This window comes from Schistocerca gregaria, chromosome 11 (assembly GCF_023897955.1).
Source record: "Schistocerca gregaria isolate iqSchGreg1 chromosome 11, iqSchGreg1.2, whole genome shotgun sequence".
NCBI lineage: Eukaryota > Metazoa > Arthropoda > Insecta > Orthoptera > Acrididae > Schistocerca > Schistocerca gregaria.
The window spans coordinates 75,704,499-75,730,907 of record NC_064930.1 but is presented as its reverse complement, the minus strand read 5'-3'; the positions used below and the strand labels follow the sequence as shown (position 1 = coordinate 75,730,907).

Genomic DNA, 26,409 nt, shown 5'->3' with positions numbered 1-26,409 from the left:
ACCCTGAGTACCTCTATCGGTTCTCCCTTCTATTCCAGTCTCGTATTGTACGTGGAAAGAAGGATTGTCGGTATGCTTCTGTTTGGGCTCTAATCTCTCTGATTTTATCCTCATGGTCTCTTCGCGAGATATACGTAGGAGGGAGCAATATACTGCTTGACTCTTCGGTGAAGGTATGTTCTCGAAACTTTAACAAAAGCCCGTACCGAGCTACTGAGCGTCTCTCCTGCGGAGTCTTCCACTGGAGTTTATCTATCATCTCCGTAACGCTTTTGCGATTACTAAATGATCCTGTAACGAAGCGCGCTGCTCTCCGTTGGATCTTCTCTATCTCTTCTATCGACCCTACCTGGTGCGGATCCCACACTGCTGAGCAGTATTCAAGCATTGGGCGAACAAGCGTACTGTAACCTACTTCCTTTGTTGTCGGATTGCATTTCCTTAGGATTCTTCCAATGAATCTCAGTCTGGCATCTGCTTTACCGACGATCAACTTTATATGATCATTCCATTTTAAATCACTCCTAATGCGTACTCCCAGATAATTTATGGAATTAACTGCTTCCAGTTGCTGACCTGCTATTTTGTAGCTAAATGATAAGGGACCGATCTTTCTATGTATTCGCATCACATTACACTTCGCTACATTGAGATTCAATTGCCATTCCGTGCACCATTCGTCAATTCGCTGCAGATCCTCCTGCATTTCAGTACAATTTTCAATTGCTGCAACCTCTCGATACACCACAGCATCATCTGCAAAAAGCCTCAGTGAACTTCCGATGTCATCCACCAGGTCATTTATGTATATTGTGAATAGCAACGGTCCTATGACACTCCCCTGCGGCACACCTGAAATCACTCTTACTTCGGAAGACTTCTCTCCATTGAGAATGATGTGCTGCGTTCTGTTATCTAGGAACTCCTCAATCCAATCACACAATTGATCTGATAGTCCGTATGCTCTTACTTTGTTCATTAAACGACTGTGGGGAACTGTGTCAAACGCCTTACGGAAGTCAAGAAACACGGCATCTACCTGTGAACCCGTGTCTAAGGCCCTCTGAGTCTCGTGGACGAATAGCGCGAGCTGGGTTTCACACGATCGTCTTTTTCGAAACCCATGCTGATTCCTACAGAGTAGATTTCTAGTCTCCAGAAAAGACATTATACTCGAACATAATACGTGTTCCAAAATTCTACAACTGATCGACGTTAGAGATATAGGTCTATAGTTCTGCACATCTGTTCGACGTCCCTTCTTGAGAACGGGGATGACCTGTGCCCTTTTCCAATCCTTTGGAACGCTTCGCTCTTCTAGAGACCTACGGTACACCGCTGCAAGAAGGGGGGCAAGTTCCTTCGCGTACTCTGTGTAAAATCGAACTGGTATCCCATCAGGACCAGCGGCCTTTCCTCTTTTGAGCGATTTTAATTGTTTCTCTATCCCTCTGTCGTCTACTTCGATATCTACCATTTTGTCAACTGTGCGACAATCTAGAGAAGGAAGCACAGTGCAGTCTTCCTCTGTGAAACAGCTTTGGAAGAAGACATTTAGTAATTCGGCCTTTAGTCTGTCATCCTCTGTTTCAGTACCATTTTGGTCACAGAGTGTCTGGACATTTTGTTTTGATCCAACTACCGCTTTGACATAGGACCAAAATTTCTTAGGATTTCCTGCTTGGTAAGTCTTGGAATCTTTGTTTTTAATATATTTTTACATCATGAATTAGACACACGACAGGGAAATAGTGGTTTGTTGCTTTAATTTTGGACACCAGTGTACATTTCATCAGTCACAATGTACCACAATAAATATTCATTTGGAACATTTAAAATATTTCTGTGAAATGGTCCATAATTCTGCTTTTCCTCAATTGTCAACATGTGCAGGACACATCTTGCTGACTCATTTCTCATGTAACATTTCTTTTTGAGAAAAGCAATGGTCTAGGTAGAATACTTCAAAGTGCATTGAAAAGAGTCTTGACCATATTAAAATATTTATTTGTGGTGGTAACCGGATTCGGTCAGAATGTGGTGCCAGTGAACAAAGGAAGTGTTGGGGCTCTACAAACGTCAACTGTCATGCCACAACATATGCTCCCTTCATTGCGTCTACCTGCGTCACGGTATAAGCAGTCTCAACATGGTCACATCCTGATGGAAACAAGTTACCACTACAAAGAAATATTTTATTACAGTCCAGATTGTTTTTATTCCAATTTAGAACGTCTCTCACATGCAAACATCTGAGCACATTATTTAGCCATTCCCTCGAGATGTTTAAAACCTTGGCTATATTGCAGATTTTTCTCTTGGCAGTCTTGTATGACTATATCATAATGTTTGTTCAGCAATTTCTTCTGTTCAGATCTCAATGTGCATCCACAACCACATAAAATTCCCTGACCCCCTTGTGAACTGTGCTGTGTGACAGAACGGACATCCCATTATAATGTCTCAGTTTTTCTTCCATTTCCTTCAATGTCTATTCAGGCAAAAAGTGTTGCTTCATCATAACACAAAATTCATTTTTCTCCATTTTCGTACAATCACACAAAATTACTGCATTTAGATGCTCTCTACAATGCTCTAATCTTACACAGAATAGATATATGACTTTAGTGCAAATAAGAAACATGTAATTTGAGTATGATCTCTCATCAGAGTCATGAACTTATCAATCTGGTCTCACATTTTTAAGAGAAATATTTTTTTAGTATTGCCAATACATGCACTGAATGCAAAAAAAAACATTATCACCTTCTGAAACTTCCAGTTTCTAAAGGAATGTGTCTGAGCATGTTACTCAGACCTCAGATTGAGGGGACTCATGTGTTGTAGGGAAGAGGGAAAACAGAAGTGAAATAGCAGGAATCACAGAGAGCACATAATACATTGGTTTGGTTAGAACTGTGCCACATTTAGTCCAGAGATGATACACACATCAAAAAAATTTTTGCGTCACCCTGGTTCCCAGAACTCCTGAAATTAGATGTTGACTGTGGATATTGTATCACAGATACAGTCCCTTTGACTGTTCAGAGATGTCACTAAACCCGCCCAAAGATGCAAACAACTGTGCATGAGCAAAGCACCAATTAGACAGAGGGGGTCCAACAGGTGATCAGTTCCAGTCATTCCACCAGGAAGGAGGTACACGGCTCGTGTTGTCTGTAGTTCAACCGTGCCTAGATGGCCATTACCACAGTTTGATAATGTTCACATTGCTACTTTGTGCCAGGAAGGGCTCTAAACCAGTGAAGTGTCCAGGTGTCTCGGAGTGAATCAAAACAATGTTGTTCGGTCATGGAGGAGACAGAGAAAGACAGGAACTGTTAATGACATGCCTCGCTCAGGCTGCCCAAGGGCTACTACTGCAGTGGATGACTGCTACCTATGGATTATGGCTTGAAGAAACCCTGACAACAACACCACCATGTTGAATAATCTTTTTCGTAGAGCCACAGGACGTCATGTTATGATGTTTTAGTTCCCTGACGTTTTGGCGAGGCATTATGTGGTGCTGACATACACCACTGGTGGCCACGTAAGGTGCCGTAATGGCTGTACAATACTTAAATGCCATCCGACAGATAGTGCAACCATATTGGCAAGGCATTCATCTTCATGGACAACAATTTGCACCCCTATCCTGCAGATCTTGTGAATGACCTCATTCAGGATAACAACATCGCTGGACTAGAGTGGCCAGCATGTTCTCCAGCATTATCCTTATTGAACATGCACGGGATAGATTGAAAAGGGCCGTTTATGGACGATGTGACCAACCAACCACTCCTAAGGGATCTACACTGAATCGCCATTGAGGAGTGTGACAATCTGGACCGTCAGTGCCTTGATGAACTTGTGGATAGTATGCCTTGATGAATACAGGCATGCCTCAACGCAAGAGGACGTGCTACTGGGTATTAGAGGTACCAGTGTGTACAGCAATCTGGACCACAACCTCTGAAGCTCTCGCTGTATGGTGGTACAACATGCAATGTGCTGTTTTCATGAGCAATAAAAGGGGCAGAAATGACTTTTATGTTGATCTCTATTCCAATTTTCTGTACAGGTTACGGATCTCAGAACCAAGGTGATGCAAAACATTTTTTTTATGTGAGTAGAAGGTGAAAGTGTGAAGCAAAGATAGACTGAGAAAGAGAAAAAGAGGTTGGACACACACACACACACACACACACACACACACACACACATGCACAGAAAGAAAAAGAGAGAGAAAGAGAGAGAGAGAGAGAGAGAGAGAGAGAGAGAGAGAGAGAGAGAGCAGAATGAAAAAAGAGGGGGAATACTGCTACTTTAAAAAAAAAAAAAAAAAAAAAAAAAAATTGGCCAGATGTGAGTACGACTCGTGCACTGAGGGTTTTTTACAAATTTAATTATATGCATAGACAGTTCATCCTTCTGGGAATCCTGTTATTGACACTGATACAGGCAAGATATGGGTCCCAGGAATTCCAAGATTTTCAAGAGCGTTTTAACTTCAGTAACGTAAATGTAAAAAAGTCATGCAAGAGGCACGAGACTATTATTATAATAATCTGCTGTTCTCCGAACAGGCTGACTGGGTCACAATGCTAAAAGTCAAACTCCAGGCCAGAAATGATGTTATGCCCACATCCCCCATCTCAAAATTTATCCATCAGATACCCAGGAGCGATTACTGTAAACATCAACAAAAGTTTTTCCATCACTTTGGTTTCGAGAGTTCCGGAACCTGCACAGGAAATTGGAATAGAGATCAACATAAACAACATTTCTGCCCTTTTTATTGCTCATGAAAACCAGTCATTGCATGTTGTACCACCATACAGAGAGACCTTCAGAGGTAGCGGTCCAGATTGCTGTACACACTGGTACCTCTAATACCCAGTAGCACGTCCTCTTGCACTGATGCAGGGCTGTATTCGTCGTGGAATACTATCCACAAGTTCCGCAAGGTGCTGTTGGTCCTGATTGTTCCACATCTCAATGGCGATTTGGCATAGATGCCTCAGAGTGTTTGGTGGGTCAAGCCATCCATTAGCAGCCCTTTTCAATCTATCCCAGGCAGGTCTGATAGGGTTCATGTCTGGAGAACATGCTGGCCACTCTAGTCGAGCAATGTCGTCATCCTGAAGGTAGTCGTTCACAAGATGTGCACGATGGGGCTCGAATTTTCGTCCATGAAGACGAACATTTCTCCCATATGGTACTGATACGGTTCCACCGTCAGTCAGAGGATGGCATTCATGTATCGTACAGCCGTAACGGTGCCTTCCATGACAACCAACAGCATGCGTCGGTCCCACATAACGCCACCCCAAAACAGCAGGCAACCTCCACCTTGCTGCACTCCGCTGGACAGTGTGTCCAAGGCATTCAGCCTGAACGGGTGGCCTCCAAACATGTCTCAGACGACTGTCTGATTGAAGGCATACGCGACACTAATCAGTTAAGAGAACGTGATGCCAATCCGGAGCAGTCCATTCGGCATGTTGTTGGTCCCATCTGTACCACGCTGCATGGTGTCGTGGTTGCAAAGATGGACCTCGACATGGACATCAGGAGTGAAGGAGAATGTCATGCAGCCTATTGCTTACAATCTGGAGTCCTAACACGATGTCCTGTGGCTGCACAAAAAGCATTATTCAGCATGGTGGCATTGCTGTCAGGGTCCAAGCCATAATCCATAGGTAGCAGTGATCCACTGCAGTAGTAGCCCTTGGGAGCCCGAGAGAGGCATGTCATCGACAGTTCCTGTCTCTCTGTATCTCCTCCATGTCTGAACAACATCGCTTTGGTTCACTCTGAGATGCCTGGCCACTTCCCTTGTTGAGAGCACTTCCTGGCACAAAGTAAGAATGCAGACACTATTGAACTGCAGTGTTGACCATCTAGGTATCGTTGAACTACAGACAACACGAGCCGTGTACCTCCTTCCTCGTGGGATGACTGGAACTGATCGGCTGTCAGACCCCCTCTGTCTAATAGGCGCTGCTCATGCATGCATCTATGGGTGGGTTTAGTGACATCTCTGAACAGTCAAAGAGATTGTGTCTGTGATACAATATCCACAGTCAACATCTGTCTTCAGGGGTTCTGGAAGCCGGGGTGATGCAAAGGTTTTTGATGTGTGTAGATTTGGAATGATTCACATATAGCTCGAAATGCTATATCTAAGTGCAGAAACTGTTCTTGGATATCTAATGATGGATTAGATGTATCATAAGAACAATAAAGACATTTCTTGCCCATAATGTTTGAGTTTAACCATTGCAAACCCGTCAGCTTTAATGCAGAACTACTTATTGTTTTATTTATGTTCCACATCAGATAACAAACGACAAAAGAAATATTTTTCTGTGCATTATAATTACAAATAAACAATTTTCAGATATTTTCCTTTACTTGTACTGTGAAACCTTGCTTCTTGCCACATTTCACAATACACGTCAACGAGAGGAACCATATAGGTTTCAATGAGGGAGTTTGTATCAAAATACGTAACATCAATGGCTGCACCTTTTGTTGCGTTGACGTGGAAGCTTCAATGTTTTACACCGACAAGGGCCTACAGACCTCAGCATGTGTGATAAGCATCAGCTCGATATGTCTGCCCGTTCATGAGAAAAAAGGGCTTTAAGAATTGGACACACAGACAAACAGACGGACAGATGGACAATAAAGTGATCCTACCAGGGTTCCATTTTTACCAACTGAGGTACAGAACCCTAATAAATAAATGGGGAAGGTGGTTTAAAATAATCCAATCAAATGTTTTGTAGCGGCTCATCACATTAGCCTGTGGAAATTTTTCGTATCACAGAAGCTAATGTAGACGGTAGAACAAGGAAGCTTTTTATTACCTTCTGTCGATTCATTTGTTTACTTACTGGTTAATTCATTTATCATATTTAGCTGGTAGGGTGGGGAATGAGGCAAGATATGATTAACCAAAGGGAAGAAACTTGCAGAAACTGTATGGGTACACTGTGTTAAAGAAGTATAACAGTACCGCTTAATGCTAATATCGCTTATGCCAGCTTTCATTAACCAATTATATTATAAAGAGGGCTTTCACGCTGAAATAAGCTGCTGCCTCTTTAGATTTATAATCTATCTGTAGTTTATTTCCTCTTGCTAGCTAAATATTTAATTTGTACTACCACTGTATACATAAAAAAAAGAAGATGGTACCTACATCTGTAAATACAAAAGTCTATTTACAACTCACCACCATTTGTCACTACAATAAACATGACACCTGTCATGATACAAACACTCTACAGAATTGAGTCATATCCCTACACCTTCTTAACAATGAAAGATAATTGCAGCAAAACTAATTTATATAATTAAAAATACTATTTTAAAACATGTCCAACATAAATATTCAGATATTGTGTGTTGGCTTTTTGTTGTTGTTGTTGTTGCTGTTGTTGTTGTACACATATAAAGTCACATTGATGGACAACATGCATCTTCAGCACAGGACGGAGGCTGTGACAACTTGATGAGAGGAAATAACTGCTCGTATGCGGAAGTAAGTATTCTGTTAACTGACATTCTACCTGGGAGATGTGTAGACTCCTATTCTAGTTTACCAATAATGCAAATGGAGCTACAAGAACTTTCCAGAATGAAAAGAGTCTTGTAATTTGAGACATTAGCATAACACTGGAGTACAGTTGCTGACGGATTTGAAAGATAGGAAAATATATCACACGTTAACTTACGACAGGCGTGGAAAGTTCATTACTAAAATGTAGTATAGAAGAAATAGTATTGTTTTTTAATTTAAAGTAGTAATTGCAGCTTTGATAGCCAAGTCGAGAAGATAAATGAGAGACGTACAAGTTGAACTATTTTCATAGAATCTAACAGCAACTTCACACTCAAAGCAGTAGCTACACCGAATACTATGTCTGTTTCGTGATGTCGTGTTCTGCTCTGCAATACTTTGATCTGTGAAGAGACGTAACATCTTGTTGCAAATTACCGAGACACACGTGACGTGTGGCTCAGCTGACCCAGTTACGAAAATTCCGCTTAACTACTGTTGTACAACTAAATAATGGCCTTTTTGTCCACCTCACACTGCATTTTTTTTAAAGTACCACGGCTACCCCAGAACACTCCGGACTCACCAGGATGCACCAGCTGTCGCTGTCGGTGGCGACCGTGACGGACGTGATGTCGGCGAGCGGCGCCCGGGCGAGGGTCTCCGCCCGCCCGTGCCGCCCCTCCGCGCCGCCCCCGGGGCTGCCGACACCCACCCAGCGCGGCCACCAGTGCTCGCGGCACGTCAGCACCGACGTCGGCGTCAGCACCACTGAGCACGGCACCGTCTCCGCCCGCTCCACCTCGTACAGCTGCAGTGGCGACACACGTTCAGTGTGCTGTAATTCTGCTGTGCCACTGATATCGGTATACACTGCTGCCATCGTTTCATTATATTCTTCGATTGGGAGGCAGATTTTTATTGTTTGTTCTTTAATGAAAAAGTAGTACAAGTATTATTGTTGACCCAAGCAAAGAAGTAGCAGCATTGAAAACAGTAAATGATGGTTTCGTTGAAGTTATTAACTCATTTTTTACAAATTGACAACATGTTATTGAAGAAACTAGATTTATGCGTGGGGTTCATACACGTATACCTCATAGGCACCTGCTGAAGCAATACAGGAATATTAACCACATTACAGTACATTTGTTCATAGATGTAGTTTGTAGCCAACAATCTATTACATTTTAAACAATGAATAATTTATTCTTGATACAGTGACCAGTTTCGGTTTATAGGACTATCTTCAGGCCAGAGGTTCTGAAATACACAACATTTGAAATGGATCATGTAGGACAAAACTTGTCCCCATCAAGAGGTAACATATCACACATTATTTACGACATAAAAATATCTAGGTGACATGAGGAACAAACCCACAGGGCCAATGAGGAGTACAGGGTGACACAAAAAACGGGAACATTTCCACAATCTAACAAAACTAGAAGTGATGAAGGAAAGAAACTGCATTCATAGTAATTGAAACCTTACAACTTTGCCATTTATGAAACAGTGATGGCATTTATTATTTTTAAAAAATTACATCCGTTAGATGGTGTTGTCCTGTACAAATACATTCATGAAATCTGCTGTTGAGATTCCTCATTGAGCACTGCAACATCTTAGCTGGGATGCTGTGAATTGCATCCGGAATTCTCTGTTTTAACTCATCCAGGAATCTTGGTCTAGTTGTGTACACTTTGCTCTTGAGGTAGCCCCACAAGAAAAAATCACAAATGGATAAATCTGGCAATCTAGGGGGCCAGGGAATGTTACCGAATCGTGAGATCATACAATTGCTCAACAATTTTCACAGACATATCATTGATTGCCGTGCAGTGTGTGATGTTGCTCTGTCCTATTGAAACCTGGCTTCTTGAATGTTTGGAAAGTCGTTCAATGCAGGTGTAAGGAAAGTTTGTAACATCACCACATAACGATCGGTATTGCAGTTATTGTGTTTACCTGCTCATTTGCAAAAAAAAACACAGTCCGATAATACCATGCGACGAAATACCACACTATACTGCCACTTTACTAGCGTGTAAGGAATGCTCACAAATGTCTTTAGGATTTGTGTTTGCCCAGTAACGGTAGTTCTGCTAATTCACGGAGGCTGTGAGAGGAAAATGTACCTCATCTGACATCCAAAACTTGTTTAGAAATCCATTGCCATTGTTTATTTTTGTTATTATTTGTTTGTAGCTCATGGTGTGGGTTCTTGTAGTCATGTCCTAATTCATGAAGCACGGGCAACGTATGAGTGGCCAAGTAATTGGTCCCGACAGTCGGGATACCAGTTACTTTGGAATAAGGCTGGGCATCTCGGACATATTCTAGGTCGTGGTTACCTGTGTGCTCATACGGCAAAGACTACCAAATCCACCGGTTAGTCCCTCAACCGTTAGGAGTAAAACCCAATGGGACTCGGGGCAAGTAAGGCTAGCAACCTGCTTCCCCGGTACTTTAAATATGATGCTGGCAACAATCAGAGTAAAATGCCTCGGACCTTTGGAGATGACGGAGTCCCACCTCTAACTGACAAAGCAGGGACTCCTAAGATACAACTTGGCAAACAAATGGTAATGAGATGGGGAGCTATTAATATCAATGGGGGCTACTCTGGGAAGAAGGTAGAGTTGGCAGAGGCTGCAAGTAAGATGGGGCTGGACGTTTTAGCTGTTACTGACATTCGGGTAAGGGGTGAGAAAGAAGAGGAAGTGGGAGAATACAAGGTCTACCTGTCAGGAGTCAAAGCAGAAATAGCACAATGGGGTGTAGGGCTTTACATCAGGAAAGAAATGGAACCCAGCGTAGTTGCAGTAAGGTATGTAAACGAACGACTGATGTGGATAGATTTGACAGTGTCTAGCCAGAAAATTAGGATTGTGTCAGTATATTCGCATTGTGAAGGGACAGATCAAGATAAGATGGATAGTTTTTATGAGGCACTCGGTGATGTAGTTGTTAGAGTAAAGGACAATGACAGTGTTCTGCTCATGGGTGATTTTAATGCCAGGATTGGAAATTGAACAGAAGGGTATGAAAAGGTTATGGGTAGATTTGGAGAGGATATGGAGACCAACAGAAACGGGAAACAACTCTTGGATTTCTGTGCCAGTATGGGCTTAGTAATCACAAACTCCTTTTTTAAACATAAGAACATTCACCGGTATACTTGGGAAGGCAGGGGAACGAGATCTGTCCCTGACTATATAATAACAGATCAGGAATTCAGGAAGGCTGTGAGGGACACACGTGTATGCAGGGGATTCTGTGATGACACTGATCATTATTTAACCTGCAGTGAAATTAGGACTGTGAGGCTGAAAGTGCAGGAGGTCAGGTCCATGCGTAGGAGGATAAGAGTGGAGAAACTTCAGGATAAGGAAATCAGGCACAAGTACATAACAGCAATCTCAGAAAGGTACCAGTTAATTGAATGTAGTCAGTCATTGGAAAAGGAATGGACACGGTACAGGGACACAGTACTAGAAGTGGCTAAAGAATGTCTGGGAACAGTAGTGTGTAAAAGTAGGATGAAGCAAACAGCTTGGTGGAATGACACAGTCAAGGCAGCCTGTAAAAGGAAAAAGGAGGCGTATCAAAAATGGCTACATACTAGAACTCAGGTAGACAGAGTAAGCTATGTTGAACAAAGAAACAAAGCCAAACAGATAATTGCAGCATCCAAGAAGAAATCTTGGGAAGACTTTGGAAACAGGTTGGAGACTATGGGTCAAGCTACTGGAAAACCATTCTGGAGTGTAATTAGCAGTCTTCGAAAGGGAGGTAAGAAGGAAATGACAAGTATTTTGGTCAGATCAGGAAAACTGCTGGTGAATCCTGTGGATGCCTTGGGCAGATGGAGGGAATATTTTGAAGAGTTGCTCAATGTAGGTGAAAATACGATCAATAATGTTTCAGATTTCGAGGTAGAATGGGATAGGAATGATGATGGAAATAGGATGACATTTGAGGAAGTGGAGAAAATGGTCAATAGATTGCAGTGCAATAAAGCAGCTGGGGTGGATGAAATTAAGTCGGAACTCATCAAATACAGTGGAATGTCAGGTCTTAAATGGCTACACAGGATAATTGAAATGGCCTGGGAGTCGGGACAGGTTCCATCAGACTGGACAAAAGCAGTAATCACACCAATCTTTAAACATGGAAACAGGAAAGATTGCAACAGCTACAGAGGTATCTCTTTAATCAGCATTGTGGGTAAAATTTTCTCAGGTATTGTTGAAAGAAAAGTGCGAGTATTAGTTGAGGACCAATTGGATGAAAATCAGTGTGGGTTTAGGCCTCTTAGAGGTTGTCAGGACCAGATCTATAGCTTACGGCAAATAATGGAGAAGTGTTATGAGTGGAACAGGGAATTGTATCTATGCTTTATACATCTAGAAAAGGCACATGAACGGGTTCCTAGGAGGAAGTTATTGTCTGTTCTATGAGATTATGGAATAGGAGGCAAACTTTTGCAAGCAATTAAAGGTCTTTACATGGATAGTCAGGTAGCAGTTAGAGTTGACGGTAAATTGAGTTCATGGTTCAGAGTAGTTTCAGCGGTAAGACAAGGCTGCAACCTGTCTCCACTGTGGTTCATAATATTTATGGATCATATGTTGAAAACAATAGACTGGCTGGGTGAGATTAAGATATGTGAACACAAAATAAGCAGTCTTACATATGTGGATGACTTAGTTGTGATGGCAGATTCGATTGAAAGTTTGCAAAGTAATATTTCAGAGCTAGATCAGAAATTTAAGGACTACGGTATGAAGATTAGCATCTCCAAAATGAAAGTAATGTCAGTGGGAAAGAAATAATAACGGATTGAGTGCCAAATAGGAGGAACAAAGTTAGAACAGGTGGACGGTTTCAAGTACTTAGGATGCATATTCTCACAGGATGGCAACATAGTGAAAGAACTGGAAGCGAGGTGTAGCAAAGCTAATGCAGTGTGTGATCTACTCTCTTCTGCAAGAAGGAAGTCAGTACCAAGACTAAGTTATCTGTGCACCGTTCAATCTTTCAACCAACTTTGTTGTATGGGAGCGAAAGCTGGGTGGATTCAGGTTACCTTATCAACAAGGTTGAGGTTACGGATATGAAAGTAGCTAGGATGATTGCAGGTACTAGTAGATGGGAACAATGGCAGGAGGGTGTCCACAATGAGGAAATCAAAGAAAAACTGGGAATGAACTCTACAAATGTAGCAGTCAGGGCGAACAGGCTTAGATGGTGGGGTCATGTTACAGGCATGGGAGAAGCAAGGTTACCCAAGAGACTCGTGGGCTCAGCAGTAGAGGGTAGGAGGAGTCGGGGCAGACCAAGGAGAAGGTACCTGGATTCGGTTAAGAATGATTTTGAAGTAATAGGTTAAACATCAGAAGAGGCACCAATGTTAGCACTGAATAGGGGATCATGGAGGAATTTCATAAGGGGGCTATGCTCCAGACTGAACACTGAAAGGCATAATCAGTCTTAAATAATGATGATGATGATGATGATGATGATGATGATGACAGAATCCTAATCGTAACTGGCAATCATTGCTCTTCAATTATTAAACCATCTGTAGTTTGTGCGGATGAAATTTTAAATTGAGATGAAGAATTCTGCGAACACTCTCCTGAGACATTTCAACCACTGCTGCTCGCTCATGAATTGAACGCCGTGGGCTCTGTAAGACAGGCTCAGTGTTCGCTGGTCATTCTGTTGGTTTCTTCTTGAGGGCAGATCCAGTCTCTTCAAAGTTATTAATCCAACATTTTATCACCTGTTTCAACACAATGGCACCATGGTGTCCTAAATTATAAAAATGTCGAAACACCCTCTCCACTGCTACCAAACTACCATTGTTTTTATAAAACATTTTTATGGCCAATGCATGCTGTTGTCCGTTCCACTAATGACGATTACTGAACTGGTGGACTGTTTACTTGCTAACTGTCACGAACCCGCAGTGCTGCCACCTGCCTGTAGTTGCCACCAATCATTTCAAACATTCCTGTTATTCTGTGTCACCCTGTACATACCAGTGAACTGTCCACACAAGCATTCAGAATGCAAGAACTCAACCTCAGGTAGACAAGGCATAAGAAAAACTATTCAGTCACCAGAGGCAGTCATAACAACAACTTGTTGACACAGTAAATATGAAAGTCCTGGTGTCAGAGTTCCATGAGACTGCTTTGCAGTGGACATCCAGCTACTTGATGTTCGATCCATACGGTGGCAGGCTCCAGGTCAGCATGTCATCTGTGACTGCCAGGCAATGGTCGTGTCGTGTCTCAAACTCAGTGCTGGCGGGATAATGCATTGAGGTCCATTTACGGACACTCAATAGGTCTATCATGGCCCCTACAATCCCCGTTTGGGCTACTTGCAGTGCTGCCCTGTCACGCTGCAGGACTCTGTGCGCCGGCAAAGCAATTGGTATCTGTCACAACTAGTTGGCAGAGTGTGGGTATTGTTGTTATGGTCTTCAGACCAGAGTCTGGTTTGTTGCAGCTCTCCATGCTACCCTATCTTCTGCAAGCTCCTTCATCTCCAAGTACCTACTGCAACCTACATCCTTCTGAATATGCTTTGTGTATTCATCTCTTGGTCTCCCTCTACAATTTTACCCTCCAATACTAAACTGGTGGTCCCTTGATGCCTCAGAATGTGTCCTACCAACCGGTCCCTTCTTCTACTAGAGTTGTGTCACAAATTCCCAGTTCTCCCCAATTCTAGTCAGTACCTCCTCATCAGTTACGCGAGCTAGCCATCTAATCTTCAGCGTTCTTCTGTAGCACCAGATATCAAAAGCCTCTATTCTCTTCTTGTCTAAACTATTTATCGTCCACATTTCACTTCCATACATGGCTACACTCCATACAAATTCATTCAGAAAAGACTTCCTGACACTCAAATCTATACTCGATGTTAACAAATTTCTCTTCTTCAGAAAAACTTTCCTTGCCATTGCCAGTCTACATTTTATATCCTCTCTACTTCGACCATCATCAGTTATTTTGCTCCCCAAATAGAAAAACTCCTTTATTACTTTAAGTGTCTCATTTCCGTATCTAATTCTCTCAGCATCACTCGACTTAATTCGACTACATTCCATTATCCTCGTTTTGCTTTTGTTGATGTGCATCTTATATCCTCCTTTCAAAACACTGTCCATTCCGTTCAACCGCTCTTCCAAGTCCTTTGCTGTCTCTGACAGAATTACGATGTCATTGGCAAACCTCAAAGTTTTTATTTCTTCTCCATGTATTTTAATACCTACTCCAAATTTTTCTTTTGTTTCCTTTACTGCTTGCTCAACATACAGATTGAATAACATCGGGGAGAGGCTACAACCCTGTCTCACTCCCTTCCCAACCACTGCTTCCCTTTTCATGCCCTTCAACTGTTAGAACTGCCATTTGGTTTCTATACAAATTGTAAATAGCCATTCGCTCCCTGTATTCGATCTCTGGCACTTTGAGAATTTGAAAGAGAGTATTCCAGTCAACATTGTCAAAAGCTTTCTGTAACTATACAAATGCTAGTAACGTAGGTTTGCCTCTCCTTAATCTATTTTCTAAGATAAGTCGTAGGGTCAGTATTGCCTAACGTGTTCCAACATTTCTAAGGAATCCAAACTGATCTTTCCCAAGGTCAGCTTCTACCAGTTTTTCCATTCATCTGTAAAGAACATCTGTTAGTATTTGGCAGCCGTGACTTATTAAACTGATAGTTCGATAATTTTCACATCTGTCAACACCTGCATTCTTTGGGATTGGAATTATTATATTCTTCTTGAAGTCTGAGGGTATTTCGCCTTTCTCATACATCTTGCTTACAGATGGTAGAGATATGTCGGGGGCTGGCTCTCTCAAGGCTAGCAGAGTTCTAATGAAATGCTATCAAGTCACGGGGCATTGTTTTCACTCAGGTATTTCAGTGCTCTGTGAAACTCAGTATCATATCTCCTATTTCATCTTCATCTATGTCCTCTTCCATTTCCGTAATACAGCTCTCCAGTACATCACCCTTGTGTAGACCCGCTATCGTACTCCTTCTCCCTTTCTGCTTTCCCTTCTTTGCTTACAACTGGTTTTCCATCTGAACTCTTGATATTCATACAAGTGATTCTATATTCGCCAAAGGTTTCTTTAATTTTCCTGTAGGCACTATCTCTCTTACCCCTAGTCATATATGCCTCTACATCCTTACATCTGTTCTCTAGCCATCCTTGCTTAGCCATTTTCCACTTCCTGTCGATTTCATTTTTCAGACGCTTGTATTCCTTTTTGCGTGCTTCATTTACTGCAATTTTATATTTTCTCCTTTCATCAATTAAATTCAATATCTCTTCTGTTACCCAAGGATTTCTACTTGCCCTTGGTTTTTTACCTACTTGATCCTCTGCTGCCTTCACTACTTCATCCCTCAAAGTTACCCATTCTTCTTCTACTGTATTTCTTTCCCCTGTTCTTGTCAATCATTCCCTAGTGCTCTCTCTAAAACTCTCTACGACGTCTGCTTCTTTCAGTTTATCCAGGTCCCATCTCCTTAAATTCCTACGTTTTTGCAGTTTCGTCCATTTTAGTCTACAGTTAATAACCAATAGATTGTGGTCAGAGTCCACATCTGCCCCTGTAAATGTCTTACAGTTTGAAACCTGGTTCCTAAATCTCTGTCTTACCATTATATAATCTATCTGAAACTTTCAATTGTCTCCGGGCCTCTTCCACGTATACAGCCTTCTTTGATGATTCTTGAACCAAGTGTTAGCTATGAGTAAGTTATGGTCTGTGCAAAATTCTACCAGTCAGCTTCCTCTTTCATTCCTTACCCCATTTCATATTCACCTACTACTTTTCCTTCTCTTTCTTTCCCTACTGTTGAATTCCAGTCTCCCTTGACTATTAAATTTTTGTCTCCCCTCACTACCTGAATGATTTCTTTCATCCCATCATACATTTCTTCAATCTCTTCTTCGTTTGTGGAGCTAGTTGGCATATAAGCTTGTACTGCTGTGGTAAGTGTGGGCTTCGTGTCTATCTCGGCTACAATAATGCGTTCACTAAGCTGTTCATACTAGCTTACCTGTGCCCCTATTATTTTTAAATCGTTATTTAACTTACACCTACATTACCCCTATCTGATTTTGTACTTATAACCCTGTATTGACCTGACCAAAAGTCTTGTTCCTCCTGCCACCGAACTTCACTAATTCCCTCCATATCTAACTTTTTAAAATTTTCTAACCTAGCTGCCCAATTAAGGGATCTGACATTCCACACTCCGATCCATAGAACGCCAGTTTTGTTTTTGCTAATAACGACATCCTCCTGAGTAGTCCCTGCCCGGAGATCCGAATCAGTGAGTGTTTTACCTCCGGAATATTTTACCCAAGAGGATGCTATCATCATTTAACTGCACAGTAAAGCTGCATTCCCTTGGTAAAAATGACTGTAGTTTCCCCTTGCCTAGGCATTAAAAAGAAAAAAATGCTCATATTACCAAAAAAATACATAGCTGAGACATAATTGTGAAACTACAGTGACTTAACTTAAGATTTTAATAAAAAGCAGTCAACATTGCAGTAAATGATTTAGTTCTGATTCCAGTAACCAGTCCCAGACGAAAGTCTCTGAATATACATTAACTACAGTGGGCCTCATATGACGAAACTTGTCCACATTAAGAGCTAACTTACAAGCAACATTAGTTATAATATAAAATAAAAATTATGAGTAACCCAGGTGACAGCAGCAGCCAGTTCATGGAGCCATCAAATACAGGGTGGCGCACTAAATGTGTTACCATTTTGTTTTGAATATATTATTGTCAATACAATCTGAAAGGAACATATACTACAATGAAGAGCCGTCCATGGAGATTTGTTCTAACTCAGCACATGCTCAATATGTCCACCATTTCATTTCCTAACTTCCTTGAAACGAACACTGAAGTTAGTGATTACCCTATGGCACGTCTTCCGTAATTTCACTGCAAGCTTGAAGAATAAGTCTTCTGAGCTCCATTAAATCACGTGGACATTTCGGGAAAATTTTTTAGTTTAGGTACCCCCAAAGAAAAGAATCACACGGATTGAGGTCTGGACTATTGTGGGGCCAATTTTATCCGTGATTGAAGCGAACTGGAAACCTGAGTGAAATGATCCACATGTCGAAATGCTCGTGTCAGAACTCCAACACAGTGTTTGTAGTATGTGGCCTTGCTCCATCTTGCATGAACCACTGCGTGTTGAAGGGCAAGGCAGTAGCAAGACGCTGTGGAAGCATGCTCAAATAACGCTTGCTGTTCACAGTTTCTTCAAAGAAAAAGGGTCCAATAAGTCCGTGACTGGAAAATTGCTGCCCACGCTGTAATCCTCGGCCGTCCGAGGTGGCCGAGCAGTTCTAGGCGCTACAGTCTGGAACCATGCGACCGCTACAGTTCTAGGGGACTGATGACCTCAGAAGTTAAGTCCCATAGTCCTCAGAGCCTATTTTATTATTATTATTTTTGGTAATCCTCGGAGTATAATGTTGTCATTCATGAAGCGCTTGTGGGTTTTCAGTGGCCCAAAAGCGTACATTTTTTTTGTTAACCACACTGTCTAAATGAAAATGCGCCTCACCTGAAAACCAAATGTTGAGACTTTCTTCCCTATCCTCCGCCCACTGAGCAAACAGTAGCCTCTGCTGCTTGTGTTCTTCAGTGAGCTTCTGTGCACAGGCCATCTTGTATGGGTACATATGGAGGTCACTTTTAAGAATGCATTGAACGGATTGTGTGGATATTCCCAGTTGCATTGCTGCCTCTCTAACGATTTCCCAGGACTTCTCTGTACAGCAACTCGTACCGCTTCAATATTCTCCAGCAAACAAACAGGCTAAGGCCAAGGTCGCTTCGCTTCCAATACTGTTCCTTCATGTAAAAATTTATCATACAACCTGTGGATGGTCTTCTTGCAAGGGACCCGTCGTGTGTTAAACTATTGTCGAAAATGCCTCTGAGTCACAACAAGGCTTTTCGTTTCGTGAAAAAGTAACACAATTGCCAATTGTTGCTGTGTCCTCCATCTTCCATTGTCAGCCATTGCTGCTTACTAGTCTCCTAGCGGCAGTATCGTGAATTACATGTCATTTCATAACTCATTTGTTTTTCCAAGCTCTGCTGGTACTGCTGTAGAGATCCCAGTGGGATACCTTATGTGCGTCGTAAATTGTGAAAGAAACAATTGGTAACACATTTCGTGTGCCACCCTGTAATACATACGGGTACCTGTTACAACTGCTGTCTGTCTGCCAAAGTCTCCATGTTATAAAGAGGAAGTTCTGCCTACCATTCCTCAACTCATCCGCAGTAAAAATAATTAAAATTCACAAACAACGTGTGTATAAAAAGGAAATCATCATATGCTATATAAATTGTAATACAACTTTGTTAAAAGTCGAATAGCTCATTTAAAATAGTTTTGAAAGACCAATAAACCAACCAAAATAATAAAAAACTGCCAAACATTAAAAACTGCCCTTCGTCATGACTCACTCAAACTATTCAGTTGTTTATGCATTGACATAGTGACTAACACAAAAGAACCATTCAGCATCACACATGATCTCTGGTTAGCTGAATAGACCTTCTGTGTTAGTTGCTATGGCAATGCAAAAACAACCAGATAATTCCATCTAGCTCACAACATTGGGCAGTTTTTAATGTTCTGCAGGTTTTTAACATTCTGGCTGTTGTTGTCATATTTTTAAAACTATTTCAAATGTGTAACAAATTTCTCTTCTTTCAAAACACTTTCCTTGCCACTGCCAGTCTACATTTTATATCCTCTCTATTCTGACCATCATCAGTTATTTTGCTCCACAAATAGCAAAACTCCTTTACTGCTTTAAGTGTCTCATTTCCTAATCTTATTCCCTCATCATCACCTGATTTAATTCAATTACATTCCATTATCTTCATTTTGGTTTTGCTGACATTCGCCTTATATCCTCCTTTCAAGACCCTGTCCATTCCGTTCAACTGCACTTCCAAGTTCTTTGCTGTCTCTGACAGAATTACAATGTCATTGGCACCCTCAAAGTTTTTACTTCTTGTCCTTGGGCTTTAATTCCTACTCTAAGTTTTTCTTCTGTTTCCTTTACTGCTTGCTCAATATACAGATTGAATAACATCGGGGAGAGGCTACAACCCTGTCTCACTCCTTTCCCAACCACTGCTTCCCTTTCATGCCCCTCGACCCTTACAACTGCTGTACGATTTCTGTCTTAGTTGTAAATAGCCCTTTGCTCCTTGTATTTTGCCCCTGCTATTCTCATAATTTCAATGAGAGTATTCCCACTCAACACTATCAAAAGCTTTCTCTAAGTCTACAAATGCTATAAATGTAGGTTTGCCTTTCCTTAATCTCTTTTATGAGAAGTCGCAGGAGCCAGTATTGCCTCACATCTTCCACATTTCTCCGGAATCCAAACTGATTTTCTGCAAGGCTGACTTCTACCAATGTTTCCATTCTTCAGTAAAGAAGTATTTTGCAACCATGATATAGTAAACTAACAGTTTGGTAATGTTGACACCATTCGGCACCTGCTTTCTTTGGAATTGGAATTATTATATATTTTTTGAAGTCTGAGGGTATTTTGCCTATTTCCTATGTCTTGCTCACCATATGGAACAGTTTTCTCATGGTTGGCTCTCACTAGGCTATCCATAGTTCTAACAGAATGTTGTCTACTCTCGGGGTGTTGTTTTGACTTATGTCTTTCAGAGATCTGTCAAATTCTTCTCCCAGTATCATATCTCACATATCATCTTCATCTACATCCTCTTCCATTTCTTTAATATCGCCCTCCTTGTATAGACACTCTATGTACTCCTTCCACCTTTCAGTTTTCCCTTCCTTGCTTAGGACTGGTTTTATATGAGCTCTTTATATCCATACAGGAGCGGAAAGCCTCCCGGGATTGGAATGACTCCTTACCCTCTCCCTTAAAACCCACATCCTTTCGTCTTTCCCTCTCCTTCCTGAAGAAGCAACCATCGGTTGCGAAAGCTAGTAATTGTGTGTGTGTGTTTGTGTGTTTTTTTCATGTGCCTGTCTGCCAGCACTTTCCCGCTTGGTAAGTCTTGGAATCTTTGTTTTTAATATATATATATATATATATATATATATATATATATATATATATATATATATATATATATATATACTTCACTGTCATTTCTTGTTAACAATATTGGCTTATTCCCAAGAGTAAGCAGCTTTCACTCAGTTAACACTCAGCAGAAATAAAACCTGCTTTTGGGTCGGACTTCCTTAACTCTTGTGCAGAAAGGCGTGCAGTATACTGCTGCATCCATTTTCAATAAGCTACCACAATAATTCAAAAATATTAGCAGTAATCCACGCATTTTCAAATCAAAATTGAAGAGTTTCCTTATGGGTCACCCCTTTTATTCTGGCGAGGAGTTCCTTGAAAGATTAAGCTGACTCTTATGTCGTATAATTGACTGCATTTACTTAAACTTATGGCTTGACTTTCTTGGGTTCATAAATATTTTATTTTTATCTGTTATTGCTTTTATGTTGTAATTTCAGGTACTGACATGTTCCATGACCTTGGAGATTTTCTCCTCGATTTTGTCCTATGGAACTTGACATATAAATAAATAAATAAATCATACCAGGCCCTTCTTTGACACAGCTGAGCCCATTGGGCAGACTGGAGTCTACAGCAACTTTGGCATCCTTAATCCTATTTTTTGTTCTCCTGGGAGTGATAAGCACAGAAAACAAATAGTGGGTGCCTCTATGTATAGCTTTTGCAGGTTCTGGAAAGACCATTGACCTAGCTAGCCGTACTGCAGTCATGCAAGCCCTTGCCAAGCAAAAGGTGAAGATGGCCTACACTACAATCCTGCATGATACATATGAAACCTACGTAGCCTTTATTACTGCCAAGTAATGAACTCTTACAGTTTCCAGTTCAGAAAGGAGTGAAACGAGGTAATCTCATCTTTTGTAAGCTATAGTCTGCTGAAAGGGCAATTTCAAAATTGAACTGAGAAGAAAAGCGAATTAGAGACAACAGGAAGGGACTTAAAAATCTGAGATTTCAAGATGATATTCTACCACTGGCAAATGATTTTGAAAAAGAGAAGATGTTGGTATCAGATCTAAAAGACAAAAACTTTTGTCTAATAAATGAAGCAAGATAGGAAATGTGCAATCCAAAAATACACTACTGGATGCTGTCAGATATATATCTCAGCCAGCCTGGAAGACATGAGATCGGAAATCTTTTGATGCATCAAGCTAGGGTGGCAAGCAGTTTGAAGATATTCAACTATCTTCAAGTCAAATATGGCAGTAAAACATAAAAACAATCTTTTTTTATTAAAAATGAAACTACTCCAGCTGTACTTAAGATTTTATATTTATTTGGCTACTAGTTTCTATGTTGCGCCAATGCCATCTTCAGGCCTGCACACTTTGATGATATCAATTGTGTGTGGCTGAGTACTAAAAGTGTGCGGTGAGACCAAAGCATGCTCCACACGGATCCACTTGGGTTCCACAGGAAAAGAGAGAAAAAGGCCAGAAGATATCAGATCGATTACTGACGACGAATGCCGGAGAGACTCTAGGCTCTGTGAAACGTCTCTGGGCCAGCCATGTTGCTGGAAGAAATCATGATCAATGGACAGAGGGAGTGCTGGAAAGGAGCCAAAAAGACAGAGAGAAACTGACAGATAACAAGAAAGACCCCGAGACCGACATGACGAAGAGCTTAAGCAGACCATTGGAGTCAACTGGCTGAATATCACCCAAGATCATTCTCAAGGAAGAAGAAGTTGCAGACATACCTGAGGCGAAGCCACGCCATTTAACGAAAGAAATGAGTTGTGGAGGTAGTGGTGACGATAATGATGATGTCGATTGATGATGATGTCGATTGATGATGATGTCGATTGATGATGATGTCGATTGATGATGATGTCGATTGATGATGATGATGTCGATGATGATGTCTGATGATGATGTCGATGTCGACGATGATGATGTCAATGATGATGATGTCGATGATGATGATGATGATGTCGATGACATCGATGATGGTGTCGATGACATCGATTATGATATGTCGATGACGACGATGAAGTCGACGTCGACAATGTCAATGTCGACGATGTCGACGTCGATGATTTCGACGTTGACGTCGATGATTTCGACGTTGACGTTGATGATTTCGATGTCGACGTCAATGATGATGATGATGATGATGATGGTGGTGGTGGTGGTGGTGGTGGTGGTGGTGGTGGTGGTGCTGGTGGTGGTGGTGATGGTGATGGTGGTGATGGTGATGGTGATGGTGATGCTACCCCTCGTCGTGTTGCCATTTTAATAGAAGTGTAGTTGCAGATAACTTCAGCCTCAAAACAAGCTCCAGGCAGTGCCTGTTACAAGGCAATACCCCACCGCCTACCCATGCTCACTCACCCCGGACGCAGCCTGGACCAGCGCCTGCAACCACTCCGAGGCTTCGTACTCGTCGGCGGCCGCCATCTGCAGCACGCGCCTGTCGCGGCCCTCCACTGCCGCACCGGAGCCGTCCCCATCGGCCGCAGTGCACAGCTCGAAGGAGTGGGGGCGCGCGTGGGCGACGGCAATGCGGCGCGCCCCCAGGCAGTGCCCGCCGCCCAGCAGGAGGGCGCTCAAAGGCAGGCGCTGCGCCTGGTCCGCAAACTGGTACAGCACGCCCGCCCTGCGCAGCACGCGGCAAACTGGCTCAGCCGCAAACTCTAATCCGGAGGCTTTCGAATGTAACTGTGTAACACAGCATATAATATACTACTCGATCTGAAGGTTTAATGGAGAATCTTGGCCCCCAATTTTTTTTGTTTACCCTGTAACTTGGATTTCCCACTGACATATAATTGTGTGTTGACAACTGACACTTTTGGTTTGTCATTTAAAAACTATATTACCTACCAGCTTCAATATACAACATTAATGTTGCACAATAATATTTATTTAACAGTTCATTACAAACTGGCTTTTGGCTTCTCAGTCCACTGTGGGACAACATAATACAAAAAGGTAGTCCACACAGCTTCAGAGAGAATTTTTAACTGTATGAAGATCCTCATACAGAGGTATGTGACAATTTATGATTATGTCAAAACATAACACTAGCAAAATGTAATACGTAAAGAGATTCTGAACAAATAAATCTTGCATTACAGTATATTCAAATGAGATTGACAGGAAGTGCAAAATGGCTAAGCAGGGATGGCTAATGGACAAACATAAGGATATAGGGGTTTATCTCACAAGGAGCAAGATAGATACTGCCTACAGGGTAATTAAAGATACCTTTGGAGAAAATATCAAGAGCTCAGATAGAAACCCAGTTCTAAGCAAACAAGGGAAAGCAGAAAGGTGGAAGGGGAATATAGAGGGTCTATAAAGGGCAGTGTACTTGAGGACAATATTAAGGAAATGGAAGAGGATGTAGAGGAAGATGCAATAAGAGATACGATACTGCGTGAAGAGTTTGACAGAGCACTGAAAGACCTGAGTCGAAACAAGGCCCCCGGAATAGACAACATCCCATTAGAACCACTGATAACCTAGGGAGAGCCAGCCCTGACAAAACTCTACCAGCTGGTGAGCAAGATGTATGAGACAGGCGAAATACCCTCAGACTTCAAGAAGAATATAATAATTTCAATCCCAAAGAAAGCAGGTGTTGACAGATGTGAAAATTACATGAACTATCAGTTTAATAAGTCACAACTCCAAAAAACTAAGGAGAGTTCTTTACAGACAAATGGAAACATTGGTAGATGCTGAACCTCGGGGAAGATCAGTTTGGATGCCGTAGAAATATTGGAACACGTGAGGCAATACTGACCGCACGACTTATCTTAGAAAATAAATTAAGGAAAGGCAAACCTATTTTTCTAGCATTTGTAGACACAGAGAAAGCTTTTGACAATGTTGACTGGAATACTCTCTTTCAAATTCTGAAGGTGGCAGTGGTAAAATACAGGAAGCGAAAGGCTATTTACAATTTGTATAGAAACCAGATGGCAGTTATAAGAGTCGAGGGGCACAAAATGGAAGCAGTGGTTGGGAAGGGTGTGAGACAGGGTTGTAGCCTAACCCTGATGTTATTCAATCTGTATATTGAGCAAGCAGTGAAGGAAACAAAAGAAAAATTTGGAATAGGTATTAAAATACATGGAGAAAAAATAATAACATTGAGGTTTGCTGATGATGTTGTAATTCTGTCAGAGACAGCAAAGGACTTGGAAGAGCAGTTAAACGGAATGGACAGTGTCTTGAAAGTTGGATATAAGATGAACGTCAATAAAAGCAAAACAAGGATATTGGAATGTAGATGAATTAAATCGGGTGATGCTGTGGGAATTAGAGTAGGAAATGAGATGCTTAAATTAGTAAATGAGTTTTGCTATTAGGGGAGCAAAATAACTGATGATGGTCGAAGTAGAGAGGACATAAAATGTAGACTGGCAATGGCAAGAAAAGCGTTTCTGAAGAAGAGAAATTTGTTAACATCGAGTATAGATTTAAGTGTCAGGAAGTCGTTTCTGAAAGTATTTATATGGAGTGTAGCCATGTATGGAAGTGAAACATGGACGATAAATAGTTTGGACAAGAAGTGAATAGAAGCTTTCGAAATGTGGTGCTACAGAAGAATGCTGGAGATTAGATGGGTAGATCACGTAACTAATGAGGAAGTATTGAATAGGATTGGGGAGAAGAGGAGTTTGTGGCACAACTTGACTTGATGGCTACACTCCATACAAATACTTTCAGAAAAGACTTCCTGACACTTAAATCTAAACTCTATGTTAACAAATTTCTCTTCTTCAGAAACGCTTTCCTTGCCATTGCCAGTCTACATTTTATATCCTCTCTACTTCGACCATCATCAGTTATTTTGCTCCCCAAATAGAAAAACTCCTTTATTACTTTAAGTGTCTCATTTCCTTATCTAATTCCCCCAGCATCACTCGACTTAATTCGACTACATTCCATTATCCTCGTTTTGCTTTTGTTGATGTGCATCTTATATACTCTTTTCAAAACACTGTCCATTCCGTTCAACTGCTCTTCCAAGTCCTTTGCTGTCTCTGACAGAATTACGATGTCATTGGTGAACTTCAAAGTTTTTATTTCTTCTCCATGTATTTTAATACCTACTCCAAATTTTTCTGTTGATTCCCTCAACTGCTTGCTCAATATACAGATTGAACAACATCGGGGAGAGGCTACAACCCTGTCTCACTCCCTTCCCAACCACTGCTTCCCTTTCATGTCCCTCAACTCGTATAACTGCCATCTGGTTTCTGTACAAATTGTACATAGCCTTTTGCTCCCTGTATTTTACCCCTGCCACCTTCAGAATTTGAAAGACATTATTCCAGTCAACATTGTCAAAAGCTTTCTCTAAGTCCACAAATGCTAGAAAAATAGGTTTGCCTTTTCTTAATCTAGCTTCTAAGATAAGTCGTAGGGTCAGTATTGCCTCACGTGTTCCCATATTTCAACGGAATCCAAACTGATCTTCCCCGAGGTCGGCTTCTACCAGTTTTTCCATTCGTCTGTACAGAATTCGCGTTAGAATCTTGTAGTGGTGACTTATTAAACTGACAGTTCGGTAATTTTCACATCTGTCAACACCTGCTTTCTTTGGGATTGGAATTATTATATTCTTCTTGAAGTCTGAGGGTATTTCGCCTGTCTCATACATTTTGCTCACCAGATGGTAGAGTTTTGTCAGGAC

At 41.5% G+C, this 26,409-nt stretch overlaps 1 protein-coding gene across 1 annotated transcript in view; it reads right to left on the bottom strand.

The window, feature by feature from the left end:
- The window catches only part of LOC126295344 (pleckstrin homology domain-containing family M member 2), a 260,206-nt gene that overhangs the window by 34,361 nt on the left and 199,436 nt on the right, over window positions 1–26,409 (bottom strand). The window contains exons 15-16 of the mRNA XM_049987814.1: window positions 23,094–23,358; window positions 8,160–8,384 (exon numbers count right to left, since the gene is read on the bottom strand). Of these exons, the coding sequence (XP_049843771.1) occupies window positions 8,160–8,384; window positions 23,094–23,358 (490 nt within the window). The remainder of the gene's footprint in view (window positions 1–8,159; window positions 8,385–23,093; window positions 23,359–26,409) is intronic.